The 15,521-nt window shown below is 36.2% G+C and overlaps 1 protein-coding gene across 2 annotated transcripts in view; it reads left to right on the plus strand.

Moving 5' to 3' along the window:
* ERCC6 (ERCC excision repair 6, chromatin remodeling factor) overlaps positions 1–15,521 on the plus strand; it is a 51,078-nt gene that overhangs the window by 19,308 nt on the left and 16,249 nt on the right. For both annotated transcript variants that reach the window (XM_040606214.1, XM_040606213.1), the window contains 3 exons: positions 3,518–3,676; positions 8,414–8,549; positions 15,287–15,457. In XM_040606214.1, coding sequence (XP_040462148.1) covers positions 3,518–3,676; positions 8,414–8,549; positions 15,287–15,457 — 466 coding nt within the window. The remainder of the gene's footprint in view (positions 1–3,517; positions 3,677–8,413; positions 8,550–15,286; positions 15,458–15,521) is intronic.

A 15,521-nucleotide genomic window follows, 5' to 3' on the forward strand; every position in this document is an offset into this window, starting at 1 on the left:
AAACAAGCGTAAGTGTTTCTGTGATTGGTTTGAGTGAGTGAAATTTTCTGCCGGTAAAAAATATAGACTTTAACTCGGGGGTCCTCAAACTGTGGCCCCAGGGTCCTCAATCCCGCCCCCGGTATTTACAGAACCCCCCTGCTGGGGGTTGGGAGGGAAACCAAGCAGCCGCAGATGACTGCCTGCCACTTCATCCGCGCACCGGCCTCCTGGTTAAAAAGTTTGAGGACCCCTGCTTTAACTTTTTCTTTAATTACTCCAAGTAACTGCCCATAATTCATACCATAAAATAGTCTTGAATATTTTGCCCTGTAAAGTTTTAAAATACAGAGAATGCGTTCTTAATGCCTTTAGTATATAGGAAACACTCCACAACTCATTCTTTAGTTATTTAATGCTGGATTACAGGTTTGGATATGACTGCTTTCTGTTTCAGTCTTTTTGAGACCACGGTGCCCAGTGACACTTTCAAGTTCATCTCAAAAAGCTGTTTACAAAAGGTAGTCCAAACAAGCTAGCAGCTGACAAGTTACCTTCCTCCATAATTTCTCCCATAACTTTCATGCATAATAGGCTTGAATTCAGTTTTGCTGGAAACATTTGCTCATCAGGAAAAACATCCTCTCTTACAAAAGCTAACTCTCCAAAAGCTTGAAATTAGTGTAGTAGAAAGCCCTGCTTTATAATGGGCATGCGTGATATCCCTTCCAACAGGACCACTTAGTCTTAACCTCAAAGAAATTATTACTGTTGTCCTGCAGTTCCTCAGAAGGAAAGCACTAGTTCTGAAATGGAATTGAATTAATGACTTGGTTGCCAGGACCATACACAGCCAATATGTGGTCTCCAGTTGTTTACACAAAGGTACTGCAGGAGTAATCCTGAGAACGGATGTGTGGTCTGAGCAGCACAAAGGGAATTGAAATAAAGCAGACAACTAAAAATTAATCTTAGCTATATCAGCCTCACTAATGAAGGGTATCCCTGCAAGCATGAGTCAGTTGGCAAAACTTCTTAAGTGGTTAGAAAGATCAATTCAGTTGAATGATTCATCTGACTCGTAACTTAATTGCTGAAATCTCCAATGTAGGAAGGCCCATAGTCAATAGGTATTAAACTTCGAGTTCTGAGCAAGTTTAGTACAAAGCATCGAAGTATATTGACCCAAGGAGGTGTATAGCAGTATACTGTAAGTGATCTTCCTGCATAGTTGAACGTAATTCCAAAGAAGTTAGCTTACACCAGAAATAGTAGACCTTTAAGTTTGTTCTCTGGTAAGCCTGTTAATGTGGATGATTAGTTTCTTCCCTATATACTTGTCTGCTTTGAGGGACATTCAGCAAGAATACCATTGGTGCTGCTGTAGAACAAAACCAAACAGAGTGAGCAAGACTGACTTACAAACATTGCCTTAACTGTCTGTGCTTAGCCTGAGAGAATGCTGTCTGTATGAACAAGAAACCAGGTTTCTTCAGTGTTTGCTTTCAGTGCATGATTTGCCAGATACGTTTAAATACTTTTTTTTTTTCTTCTCAGCAACAATGCAGCTAAACTCTGCTAGCTACTATGGTGAATTTTGAGGGATGCATCACAGCATGATTGCTCGCTCATGTGAAATACAGTCCAAACATAACTATTTTGAAAGACCTGGCAACATCTTTATTTTCCTTCTATGATATTTTTAGACTGAAACAAAAATTGGTGCAATGAAAGCATGAGATTAAAGAGAATTTATTACTTCTCCATATAACCGTAAAACATTAGGGAGGGGGATTTTTTTTCTTTTGCGTAGTTGCTATTATTGCATGTTTATATGATTATTCAAAGAAGGTACTGCATCTTTTCCATTTTTAGGTAACCTTGGAGCAGAATTTTTCACAAACTTAATTCTCTAAAGTGGAACTTACTCAGGAGAAGGGGGAGAGCAAGGAAGATGCTTATAAATGTGGCTACAGTGATTACATCACTGGATGTAAACCTGAGAAATAATAGAATGTAATATCAGGAATTTCTTGAATGGTTGTCTTCTGAAGAGACATGTTGGACATTAGTCTGGGGGAGCAGCTTCTGACTGGAATTTGGGTTCTCTCCAGTTCTCTAATTTCTCCCAGAAAATGCTTTGTCTTGATAAAATGTAGTAATGGTAGCATCTTAACCTGATTATAGCTAATCCTGTAAGCCATTTCATAGTTGGTTTTAGGTTCCTGCATTTTTAAGGTGAATTAATTTCTAATAAAAGGGGTTTTTAAGGTTGCCTTGGTATAATGCATTTGAGACACCAGCAGATAGTATGACGTCTGAACCATTAGGTGTGTTCTTTGATCATCTTTTTCTAACTGCTCAAGCCATTTGTTTGTCCCTGTTTAGCACTCTCTAAATCCATACAGAACTCACCATAAATTCATTTTTAATAGTACTGTGTAGACACTAGTGTCATTGTAGTCCTAAATATTATTTGTTCAGAGAATGAAACAGAATTTTGAAATGTACATGGCAGTGCCCTAAAATGAAAAATCCCTGTTAACAACAACAAAAAGTGTTTTGCTCTTTGCTGTGCTCTGCACTCCAGGAGTGCATGCCATCAAGAAAACGATATAGGTAACCTTGTTCTTCCTCTTAAGTTACAAGATGTAGAAGTGCTGAAATGTGTATTTTATGTTTTTAATTGTAATTTAAATATACTGTTTCTTCATTTCTTTCTGTTCTGAGTTTAACCCACACACATGATGTGTTATTGCTACTGGTCTCTCTGTTTCATACATGTCCTAAAGGGATTCTCAGTCCAGCATCTTATCTCCACCTTTTTAGCTTGCCATGGTAAATCCTGCTTTCCAGTCTGCTTCTTTTAGTTGGAATGTATTTTGCATTGTTGCCTATATAGTTTCCAGTGAATGACTGTGAGTAGAAACTGCTCTGATACTCTCACATAATAAGGCTCTGCTGCATCCCATTCACTGGAATGGTTTCTATTGTTTTGCCTTGCAAAACATTTTGCCTTGTTGGCTTTTTCTTCTTTGAAAGAGGCTGAATGTTATTAAATGAATTTATGTAAAAAGAAAGCATGCTTTGGCAGGTATGATCAGTTTTCACAGTGGAGTGTGAAGTCTGTACCCGTTGTAAGTCAAGCTTTTCCTTCAGTTCAGGGTATATATTCCAAATGATATAGTTTACTAGACCCTTACATGTCATCTTTTTTCTGAAAAAATAATGCTTTGTTAGAGTAGCTTTCCAAGTTGCTTTTAACACTTAAAATATACATGAAATAAAATACCCTCTAATTATCATGACTATCAGTTTAATTAGAAATGTTTTAGTGTTGCATAAAGAATGACAGTCACATGTAATGTCTGAGTGCATCAAAAATGTATGACCTAGTAAATACAGCACTCATGTAAAACACACATCCAGCATGTTACTGTAACTAGTATAAGAACCTGACCAAATGATTAATTCATGAGTACTTTCTGTTATGCTCTGTATTATCAAACATTTGCCATCTTCTTTTTCCTTGTTTTAGGTACCAGCAGACAGGTGTTAGGTGGCTCTGGGAATTGCACTGCCAGCAGGCAGGAGGAATTCTGGGAGATGAGATGGGATTGGGCAAGACCATCCAGATAATTGCCTTCTTGGCAGGTCTGAGCTACAGCAAGATGAGGACTCGTGGTTCAAATTACAGGCAAGTGCTCCTCTGCAGACTGTCAGTCTGTGGAGCTCAATGAATATTTCATCAGATGTATTGCTAGTGGAGGAGGGTCCTGTGAATTATTAATGACATTTCAATTACAATATTCCTTTAATTCTTTTAGTGGGGGACATCAAAGGAAAAATTTTACGAGACAATGGAGCTGTAGGGCAGGAAAAATTAAACATGTAACACTTTTAATGAATTCCAGGCATTGATGCTTCATTTTGCAGATGAGCCGCTCTAGATATTTTGGGTCAATACAGTGTCTAAGGTTAGCTTCCACAAATGGATTGTTTACAAACTCAATTACATTAATATCAATAGTTTACACAATATGGAATTTTAAATTAGATATAATACCTTTAGTTCCATTTATTAAATTTTACATCAAAATATTTGTTTTGGCAAGCAACCAGGTAAATGCTTTACAGGAAGTAGCAAGCTGATTTTCAGTGAAAATTAGAGTTTCTGATAGTCAGGGAGTTATCCATGCCAAAAAAAATAGTGAAAATGGTAACTTGTACAGAAGAATTTCCAGCTGCTCTTTTTAATTGTTATTTTTGTTTTTCAAAACTATGCTAGAATGACTGGCCTTTCTTACAAGATAGTTTATGTTTTGTTGTTACTTTTTGTTTTTCAAAACTACGCTAGAATGACTGGCCTTTCTTACAAGATAGTTTATGTTTTGTTGTTACTGAGCAATGCTTTAAAATTCTTTTTTCACAGGTGAAATTAAGGGAAAAGATACTTGTTGGTGTCCTTGGATTTACAAATGCATGCATGAATAATCCTTGATTTTTTCTAGTTCTGTTGGCCTGTTTACCTGATACAAATTGCTACATGCAATTAATCAAATATCATAGTACTATACTAAAGAAAAATAACTAACTTTATATAGAGGCATATTTAAATTATGTTCAGCATGTAGATGAGCTGTAAAATAATGCTTTAAAGAGAAAATATTACTGTCTTTTCTTCAGTTGCTTCCTACTGTAGCTTTTATATAAAAAACCCTTCAGATTCTCCATCACTCGGGCTGGTTGATTTACTTTGACTATGGCTGCCTGATTTAAGGATGCTACTGTACAGATTATTTTGTGTAGGGTTGGAGAACCACTGAGTTGATGGAAATCCTTCAGGAACATCTCTTGACACTGTTAAACAGTTACAGCTTAAGTCCTAAGATACTGCAGTGAAGTCCTAAGATACTGCAGTGACACTACAACAAAACTTTGAAAAGGCCAAAATATGGCAAACTTAAGTTGCAGTGTTCTTTCCGCATGTAAGATAATGTGTTCAGCTTCATTGTTTGGCTGGTGCAGTCATTAAGTCCATCACGATAGTAATTCCACAGCTGGAGACAAGGTTTAATTTTTTGGTGAAATTGCTGGTGAAATTAGTCAGATTTTACTTGTGTGCTTTAAGGCAGAAGGTCTAAACTAGCTTGCTTAGTTGAGCATTTTCCCCATCTGCACTCTGACCTAGGAAGCAGTAACTCTGGCTAGCTAGCTTCTGTCTGACAGTCATGTAGTCAAGTAAGCAGAAGACCTTCTGGTCAGTCTGGCTGAGAAGCAGGGATTGAGTGGACATAGCTGTGTTGTCAGCATGTTTAAATGTCTTCCAGCCTAGCTGGTATCTCATTACCTTGATGCGTAGGTGGAGCTAGCATACTACTGTATGATTCTGGCACTGCAGGCTTTCCCAGCTTCAGCTGCCCTTCTGTAAAATGAAGGTAATACTGTCATTCCTGTGCAGAATTGGAAAGGTTGTTATATTTGGAGGCACTTGAGTATAGAGGCGATAGGGTCACTTTTGTTGATATCCAAAATATTCAGCTGTATTTTCTGCCAGTGAAATTTTCTGCACAAATATTCTTCAAAATAAGGTGAATAGAAAATTCCTTTTGTAAACTACTTCTGATTTCAGTACTACTCGGATTTTGAAGGAGCCTGAAAGATAGCTGGAGTAAGGAAGTACTTGTTTCATGGAGTATAACTATTACAAAAATTAAAATGTCTCACTTTTAGCAGTTACTGAGCCATACATGTGGGGAAAGCCAGATGTCATATCCAGAAGTGTTGCAGCTATGGTGGTGTAAGGATATAAGGGAAGTAAGGTTTGTTATAAAGGGGGAAGGGTTTTTTATTGGACAAGCTGAGACTGTTGGAACAAGCAACAGCTTTCAGACAATGGTCCCTTCACAAGGAATAAAAGCAAAGCAGCAGCAAACTTAAGTATCCCATCTCTAGCCTGTATCTATGTTGAAATCTGTTCTTGGAACCTGATGAAGGACTTGGGAGGTCCACAAGTTTGCTTGGTTCCAAATACATTATTTTAGCAAAGTTACTGCCTTTCACTACTTTATTGCATTTGAGAGATCAGATGAGAAACTCTGCTATACAACATTTATACACTGATTATTTACTCATCTGTGTTCTTCAGGATACTGAGATATAATCATACACATTACACATTAAGGCTCAGTTGAGTGGCAGAGACATTAATTTCCGTAGTGTTTATATAAATTAAAATCCATTGCCCCAGAAAACTTGTATTGCTCTTGCTGCCCTGTACTTTTATTTTCACTAGGATTTAGTTATCATTTCAGTTTCATTTTGAAGGCATGATTAGCCAGTGTTTGGCAGTAGAGTTGGTTATAATGCAACATGTTTTCCTCTGATATTTTTTTAGTACTCAAAAATACTAAATATAATGTGAATAGAGCTTCCTTTTTCTTACTACTAAGTTGTAGGAATAGATCTTATTTGCAATTCTAATCATATCCAATTAAATAAGAATGAATAAAGGATATTGCTGTGAAATTGAGTTTTATAAACGAGAAGCAACAGGAAAAAAAAGATATTTGAGTATATCGATCATATGTGATATTGACCATAAACTTAATAGCTTATGATAGTATGATGCAACTGTGAAAAAGAGACAGAATATGTCATGACGTATATTTGGGATAGGAACAGGGCGGCATTATCATTCTGGTAGAAGACACTAGCAAGACTTTGGTTTGGAATGTTGTTAGTGTCACCTTTGTTCAAGGAAAACAAATATAAATTGGATGGGCAGCAGAGCAAATCTGTTGCAGCAATTGGGAGAATCAAGGATGCCTCCAAAGTGTAGCAAGCAGAAGTGCATGGTTTGTTTAGTTTTGTCAAACAGCATAGACTGGAAGTTAGATGGCTCATATAAATAAATAAAAGCTCTCAAGAGAAGAATAAAATGTTGGCTAGTGGAAAGTGGTTGGAGCCAGACTAGACACTATAGGAGTTTCACAACAGAGCAGAGGGGGTGTGGATTTTTTCTGAAAATTGATCAAAGGAAGTGTGAACTCTCTGTTTAAGCTGAAGGAAGGGAAAAATCCAGGTAAACCCAGGATGTGAGCTTGTTTGATACAGACCAGGGGAATAAAGAGAAGTAATTTGTTACTACCCTGAAGAATTGAGGATCTAATACGTTCTGGGAAAGTTGGCTTTTTTGCTATAGATATTAAGAGCAGTAGCAGTGGTTGTTTGGATTCACAACATAGTTGAAGTTATTGCATCTCCAACTCCTAACTACCCCATGGATTGCTGGGAGGTTTTTAATTAGACTATATGAGGTTGTTATATAATACTTTTTCCTAATAAAAGAGATAAGCAACATCCAGGTTGTTATTCTGCATATGTATAAGCTTTTAATAAAAAATATTATTTCTTAATGTCAGCAGTTTCTGAAGGCATTAACAGGGGTTTTTTTAAAGCAAGGTATTGCTGGTGTCTGGGAAATCCTTCTTTATTGCTGTATGCTTGTGATCTTGAATGTATACTGTGATCTTTTAAATTGTTTATGTATTACCACTTGAATAGTATGGAGTCAGCCAGACACAGATCAGTATGTGGTAACTGTAGCTATTGTTTCTGTTTGCAAAGTCATTTTGTTCTGTTTTTTAAAGAGCAAATGAATTTGAAAAATAACTACCAGTAACCACTACTTAATGTATTGCCTATATGATTGTTGTTATTTGTTTGTCATAGTAATATTTCTTGTTTGGCTGTTGTGCAAGTAATTTTTCACTTCTTAACCTTAAGAGTAGCTCTGAACTTAATATACAGAAAGACTTTGTTTCAAACATTCTCAGTAATTCTCAGAAACAATCATATGATTATGAATAAGAAACTTACGAGACAGTTTAAGCCCAGCTCAGACCTCAGCTTCCATGGATGATATATTCTGCTGCTTTAGAGTCCTTGTCTTATCTGTAAATTATGGTGATAATAGTACAGTACATTACCAACATGAAGTAGAACACCTGTGTGTAAGTCCATTTGTGAGACTCCAGCTACATATTCTTTTTAATAGAAGTAATAAAATAGTTGTTTGTTAATGATTTCTTCTCTCTTATAGAAACAGCAGTCACCTAAACCTGATTTGTATTACCACAGGAGGAAGTTCCCTTATGCCTTATTGTTTGGAGCTTTTCTATTTCTGTGTTTTATCTTGATAGATGCATCCATTAACTGTTCAGTGGATAGGTTCTTACAGCAGTACCCCTTTCACTTTCCTTTAAAAAACACTCGAAGAAAACCAAAGTGCCAATTAATTTCCATAGCTCTCATATTCCACTTGAACTATAAAGTGTGTCATTTTAATATGTGTGTATTTTAATGAGTCACTTAATAAAGGGTATTTATTTCATGTTAAAGTTTGGGTTTTTTTCTTGAATGCTTTATATAGGTATCAGGGATTGGGTCCAACAATAATTGTTTGTCCAGCTACTGTGATGCATCAGTGGGTAAAAGAATTCCATACATGGTGGCCTCCATTTAGAGTCGCTGTTCTCCATGAAACTGGCTCGTATACCAACAAAAAGGTAATGATTGACATCCATTTTGTAATTCCAGAAGCTTCTCTTTTTTTTTTTTTTTTCTCCTTTTGTGCTAGCCAAAAAAAAAAAAAAATCCGCTGCCTGAATGTTTCTGTGCAAGCTTGTGCTCTTTCTCTGATGGTTTTAGAAGAACAAAAGTTCACTGTCTTGTATAGATTTGTTAGGAAACTGGACAAAAAAGAGATTACATGGAGTACATTTGTATTACGATATAGACTAGCGTTACCTGACCGAGTTACACATAGTAACAGGTCTCTTGCTCTGATACTGGTGAATTCTTTCCTTGCACTTCCATGCATCAGTATGTCATTGAACTAATATTTAATATGTTTTGCTTGCACAGGCGGTTTCTCTTAGTTGATTGGTGTGTCAGATGATATCACCTAGTCTCATTTTCTTTAATGAGTGTTACTTTGTTGGTTTTCTTTCTTTCAAGCAGTGCCTTTTCTGTCTTTTAATTTTCTTGGCCAGTCTCTTAATATGCATGTTCTTATTCCATTTCTTAAGTTGATAAGCCTGACTTGTCTAAAGTTTCAGGCCTTGGATTGGAAAACTTACATTTTTGTTTTCCCTTGGCCTCATCTTTCAGATACTTAAATGGATTTTTCAGGATTCAGCAAAGCATTTTTAAATTTCTCTTTAAATATTTATTGAATTTCTTGTAATAACATTAAAATGATATGGTACTTAATTGCACTTGATTAAACGTATTCTGAGGTAATTGATGCAGTTACAGTACATGGCAAAAAAGCAACAGCACGTTCTAATGTGCTAATAGTTTCCTGTTGTTCAATCAACTCGGTATGTTTTTAAACCATAAAAGTCTTGTTGACCTCAATAACATGCTCACGTGTCTTCCTAAATTAAATGATGTGTGCTTATTTTGGGGTATTTGTTAATGAATGCACTTGACAGACTGGCTTAAATTTTTCCATCTGCAGGAATAGTCAGGTTTTCAGGACTTTGCCTTCCCGTTGTCCTTCCACAAATGCCTACTCAATAACTTAAAATTCAAGGAATGTGGATGCCATATGATCACTTTAGATAGGTTCAGTTCTCTAATTCTACCCTAATGCCTTATCTTCTGAGAGATGCAGCAGTAAGCTTTAAACAGTTGTCACTGGTGATGTAGTCTTCACTTCATGCGTGTTTTTTCCTAGATGCCTCTTAATCAGAGAAGAGAAAGCCTATGACTGAAGTAAACAAAAGACTTAACAACCAAACTTTCCCTTTCTAGTTGTTCTTATGCCTGCAAGAAAAAGTTTACTTCTAAGTTGTTAGCATAAATAACACATGTATACTGTCCTAGTATATGGATCCCGCCTAGAATTTCTTTTTGATACATATTCTATGAATATGTTTAGTGCTGATCTGATCTCATGGCAGTTCCATCTTCTGATAACCTATGGCATTACAGGAGACTAATTTTGCATATGTTAGCTTTATAATACTCGTCGAGGGACCATTCTGCCTTTATGCTTATTTAAGGTTAGGAAATGAAAAAGAAAATTATGGTTAGACTACATAAGAACATACATTTGATCTTTGATAGATATTAATTTTATATGGCCAAAACTCAAGTCACTGTGCACCTGTAGTCCCGGTGTTGCACGGACCTGTTTGGAATTAAGCTGAGAATTCCAGGATTCACCTGTTCTGTTTAGTACATCATGGTTTATCACAAAGTAAATGAGAAGAGTTTTGTGCTGGACAGCTAGTTTGCCAGGAGAGACAGGACTGGGGAACTGAACATCGTTACCTGCTTTTGAGTGAGAAAGGTCACTTCAGGTTCTAGATTAACAGAGGTTATAATGGTCTGGACTGGTGGACTGTCCCCCAAACTAATGGGACACCAGACAGTGAAGATCTTAATGGATTTTGAGGGATGCATTATCCTACAGTAGCTGGCCAGCAGGCTGTTTGTGGTAAAACACAGTATTGCATCCTGTTCTGTACAGGCCTGTGAAAGAACAAAGGATCTCTAAGGAACAGATAAAGACTGATCTTAAAACTATTGAGGGAGAAGTCTGGAGGAAAAAGAGTTAAGCAATGACAGGTGTCCATAAGGCAAGGCAGTGTTTTGTAGCAGAGACAACAGATGAAGTTTCGTTTGATAAAAATTAAGTTGATCTTTTAGGTTAGATGATCTGCGTAATTATTACCATGACATTGTCAGAAATCCTGAAATATTAGCAAACGTTAAATCTTTCACTGCTGGTGAAATTACATGCTTTTATGAATAGGTATTTTCTGTTGCAGCTTCTAAGGTACCAAAGCATCAATGCAAGATCCTGTCTCCCAGTTCCTTTAGACTTACGAACAAAAGTATTTGCTTGGTGGTGAAGAGTGGGGAAGACATCTGTTCGATAACTTTATCATAGATTGATACTAGGCAATACCTTGTGCATCTTTTTGGTTAATGACACTTCAGTATTACAAAAGGACTTCTGAGCAATGTGGTGACTGAAAGGCTCACCAGTTATTACATTGGCATATCCTCTCTTGCCAGTCCATTTTCATTTTCTTTGCAAGCAACTTTAGGATTTTCCCAATAATAGAATGAAATAAGAGCCTGAATTGTGAGCACCAGATTTGCTGCAAATCTGGTCAGCCTGTTTCAGACAAGTCATGGAGACATCCTGCTTAGATATCTCTGCTGCTATAGTATTTGTGTAGGTTTTTAGCGTATGCGATGCTTGAAAAGAGAGACTACTTCATTCTTTTGCTAAAATAACAATGGTAGACAATTTTGGCATAAAGGGAGAGAAGTCTAAACTTCCAGTTTCCCCTTTAAAATAGACTAGTAGTTTAAAGTTCTTCAGCTAGCCACAAGGGAAGGCAGATTGGTATTTTAAATGATGGAAGGAAGACACAATAGCAAGTTGGACAGGTTTCCAAGACTTCAAAGCTAGTTTAAAGCATTTTAATGAAATGCAAAACTTAGTTTCTTTAATTATTATTTGTGATCGCAGAAGATCATTGGTTCTCCTATAATAATAAATGTGCTTAAGTTGGAAGCAATAGGAAGAACCAGATTTAAGTAATAGTCTTCCCCTATGAAGTCAGCTTTCAGTTTAGTATTTGTGGCTAAATATGTCCTGTGGTGCTGTCTTATGCTACTAACCTCCTGCTATGGTTTACACTCAAATCTGGTGTAGCTTAAAGTGACTTGTAAATATCAGGTGCTCTGAGATCTCTAAGGATAAGAGAAAATGAAGTAGTAAATCTAATGTCATGTATTACAAATACTGTTTTATTTATGGCATAGAACAGAAGATAAGGGGAAGAAAGGTCTAAATATAGGAAAAAAAAACTTTCCGTACAAAGAGCTTGTCCTGTTTCAAAACTTCTGATGGCACATGAGCATTTGTAAATCATCTAAGAGGCAACTAAAATATCTCATACAGAAGGAGGCTGAATTTTTTAAGATCAAGGCTGAACTTTTAATTTCTTGATTTTTAGAACAGGTATCACTGAGCTTAGCAATTCTTTCTGGTGGTAATTACATACCATTTGTAATGCTGTAACTTTACATTGCCTTATTCTGGTCAAATGCTGGACACACAATGCAGCCCTCGAAAGCAGTTGTCAGTTCATGATGCTTGCACATGTGGAACCATCTATTTGAAGGTGGCTTTGCACGCTGAAGATTTTAGACCTTCCACCCTCACAGTAGAGTACTCAATCTACATGTAAAGAAAATAAGATTCAGAGGTTACAGTTATTGGTATGACTGCCTATGGAAGCTCTGTTTTAACCTATGTATTTCTGAGTTAAGGACCAAACTCAGATAAACTTAGTATCATGCCAGAAGAAGTAGCATTCTTGTTAAATATGTAGTAAGTGCTTTAGCTCTCTTTATTGCAACTTTTACATTATTAAACATTGTAATGTGTTCTTTTGAAGCCTTTTCATGGTGCCATTTAGATTGTTGGGGGCAGGGAAATAATGAAGAGCTTTTGTAGGCTGAATTTATGGATCTCTGGGCTTAATCATTGCTTATGAGATAGTGATAAGCCTGAATCAAAAATGCATTCTTCAGTAGAAGTGATACACATTTGTGTAAGTCACTAGATACTCTGTAAGTTCACGCTTGCGTTAAAGGTATCCGAATGTTTAGAGAATTTTGTAGTTATCACTGCTCTAGTTCTTTCAGTTCAGTCTTAACACACACACATTTCTGTTTAAGAAAATGACCATTTTTAATACCTAATATTATAGAAGAGTTCAGGTCCTTTTAAATATTTTTGAAGACTATTTTTGCAAAAAAATATAAACCTTATTTCTGTAAGCATCAGTCAAAAAAACTGTTCTGTTTTTGTAACTTCATAAACAAACTTGTAGCTACAGTGAGGTACCAACAGGAAAAAAAAATAATTTGCTTAGAGGTGTGTCCTTAAGAATATATCATAAATGTTTTAGCCTTAAGAAGCGGTGCTTGCCAAAAAACTTATAGCCTTTGTAACATCACATGTGTCCCAGTGAAGACAAGGCAACACAACCAACTTACCACTCTAAGTTAGGAGAAAATACTGTCCGTGAATTGTAAAGGCCTCAAATACTGTGGTGAACAGAACCACAAGATCAGAATTACTCAGTCTACTTGCGTGTTCCTGTATTCATTAGCATCCTTTAAAGGCCAGAGTTCAGAATTTCAAAGCTGATAACTGTTGTGTAATCTTTTGGCATTAGTAGGATTTGTCTCTCTTAAGCTGATAGGCTCTTTTTTTTTTTTTGGTTGGTTTGGTTTGGTTTGGTTTGGTTTGGTTTTGGGGTTTTTTTAGTTCAATAGTGCATGCCCTGAAATAATTCCCTGAAGTGTATTTCCTGGGGCGGTGGTAGGGTAGGGGAATAAATGTGCCTGAACCTAACCAAACAGGAATTATGTATTAAAGAATATATGATAAAATAACATAAATTCAGAAATGCCACAACCTTAAAACAGTGTGTATCCAATATTAAATCTCTTATCATATTTTCAAATATTTACAATTATTCCAAGAGCTGCAGCTAATGCAAAGACAACCTCCGAGAAAGTACCCAATGCAGTAAAATGAGAGTTAATAAGTGTTGTATGTGAGCTGATAAAATTGTGGTGGTGTATTTCTTCATTGTCAGCACAAATCCTTGTTTATTAAAAATTTAGCTTGAAGGAAACTTTAATTAATTACAGGTTCAGTAAATCCTGAGTAGGATTCTGCTGTGGTATGTTTACAGTGAATGGCCTTCATGTGCCTGTGTTTCACTTCTGTTCTCTCTGCTACCTGACAATGTGATTTATGGCTGTTGTTTTCTACTAGTCCACTGTTTGCCCTCTAGGAGGGATTGGTCTCTTGAGCCTCCATAATAACAGCAGCACTTTCACAAAACATCTTTTAATGACAACAGTGTAGCATTCTGTAAGTCAGGCTAATTGCAGACATACCCTATTAATTGCAAAAACTCGGAGAGGTTACATATTTTACAAGCTTTTAATTTGAAATCGCCCGAGATGATTTGTCTTAAGTGTTTGGGTAGAGATGACTACAATATTCTATGATAGGCCATTGCTGAGACTCTAGGACATGATTGCAAACTATGGGCAGTGTACCAGGTAAAATTAAGCTTTGGGTGTCCACCCCTGCCTAGAAAATGTACCCTGTCTGTAACATAAATTGTTCTAAAGATTACATATTTTCTGGAGAATCGTAATGTCAACATTAAATAATGTGTCATGGTTTTTTCAGGAGAGGATAATCAGAAAGTAGAAATTCTTGACCAATTAAATGCAGAAGAGCTTTTTGGATCTTGCAATATGTCTGAGCAAGAAATGTTACAGGAAGAGATCATGGACTTTTAACACCATCTTAGAGATGGATATTTCCCCTTCTTTTTTGTTGGGTTTGTTTTCTTTTCTTTCAGGCACTTCCAGTAATAAGGGGTTTGTCTTTCCTTTAGCAAATTCTCTGGTGTCTCTACTTTTTTTTTTTTTTTTTTTCTTTTACATTGGGTATGTATGTTTCATCCAGAATTGCCGGCCCTCCCATCATCTCCTGTTTTAAGTCTTCTAGATTTATATGTGGGGGATAAATATAAGAAAGATGAGTCTTGAATACTGTCAGTGCTGTGGAGTGTTACATCGACTGTCCCTGCCCTACATAATTTACAACTATAAAGGCTAGTAAAACTTGGGGAAAGGATATAGCTTACAAAAGAAAAACAAAATTTGAAGATTTTAAACAAATATATTAATCCTATTAATGAGAAATGTTGAACAGAATTTAGGATTAACCAAATAGATTCTTGTGATTGTTTTTCAGTTTTTCACTTGTTTAATTTTCTTCTAACGTTCTAGATCTTGCATGCAGTACACAAAGCTAGGTTTGTGAGGTGAATATAGAAGAACTTGAAGAAACCAGTTATTTTAATCAAATTTGTTTGTTCTTTCAGAGATTGCCTTTAAAAAGAAAGAAAGAAAAACAACACCCCACACACAAAAACACTGTTTCCTTCTGGTCGATTTCTGATCTGTTATAACTCAGTAGTCAAGTGCTTCATTCTTTTACAGATGAGCTAAGAATCATATAATTAAAATCTTGCCTATGCTTTTTTATTTTGCAAAGTAAATTATGTATGTGCTTTTTCAAAACTTTTTCTGTATATATTGGACTGCAAACCTGTAGTTCAGTAGGTCTGAGTTTTCTGTCTCACTATTACTGACAATGTGCACTTTTTGCTTTTAGGTGAAACTAATTCATGAAATTGCTTCATGCCATGGAATTTTAATTACATCTTATTCATATATTCGACTGATGCGGGATAACATCCACAGCTATGACTGGCATTATGTGATTCTGGATGAGGGTCACAAAATCCGAAATCCAAACGCTGCAGTTACACTTGTATGCAAGCAGGTACTTTACAAAAAATAAATGAAAGATTTTAAGCGCTCTGGGGGGAGGTTCCATAATCTAATAG

Source organism: Falco naumanni, chromosome 9 (genome assembly GCF_017639655.2).
Source record: "Falco naumanni isolate bFalNau1 chromosome 9, bFalNau1.pat, whole genome shotgun sequence".
NCBI lineage: Eukaryota > Metazoa > Chordata > Aves > Falconiformes > Falconidae > Falco > Falco naumanni.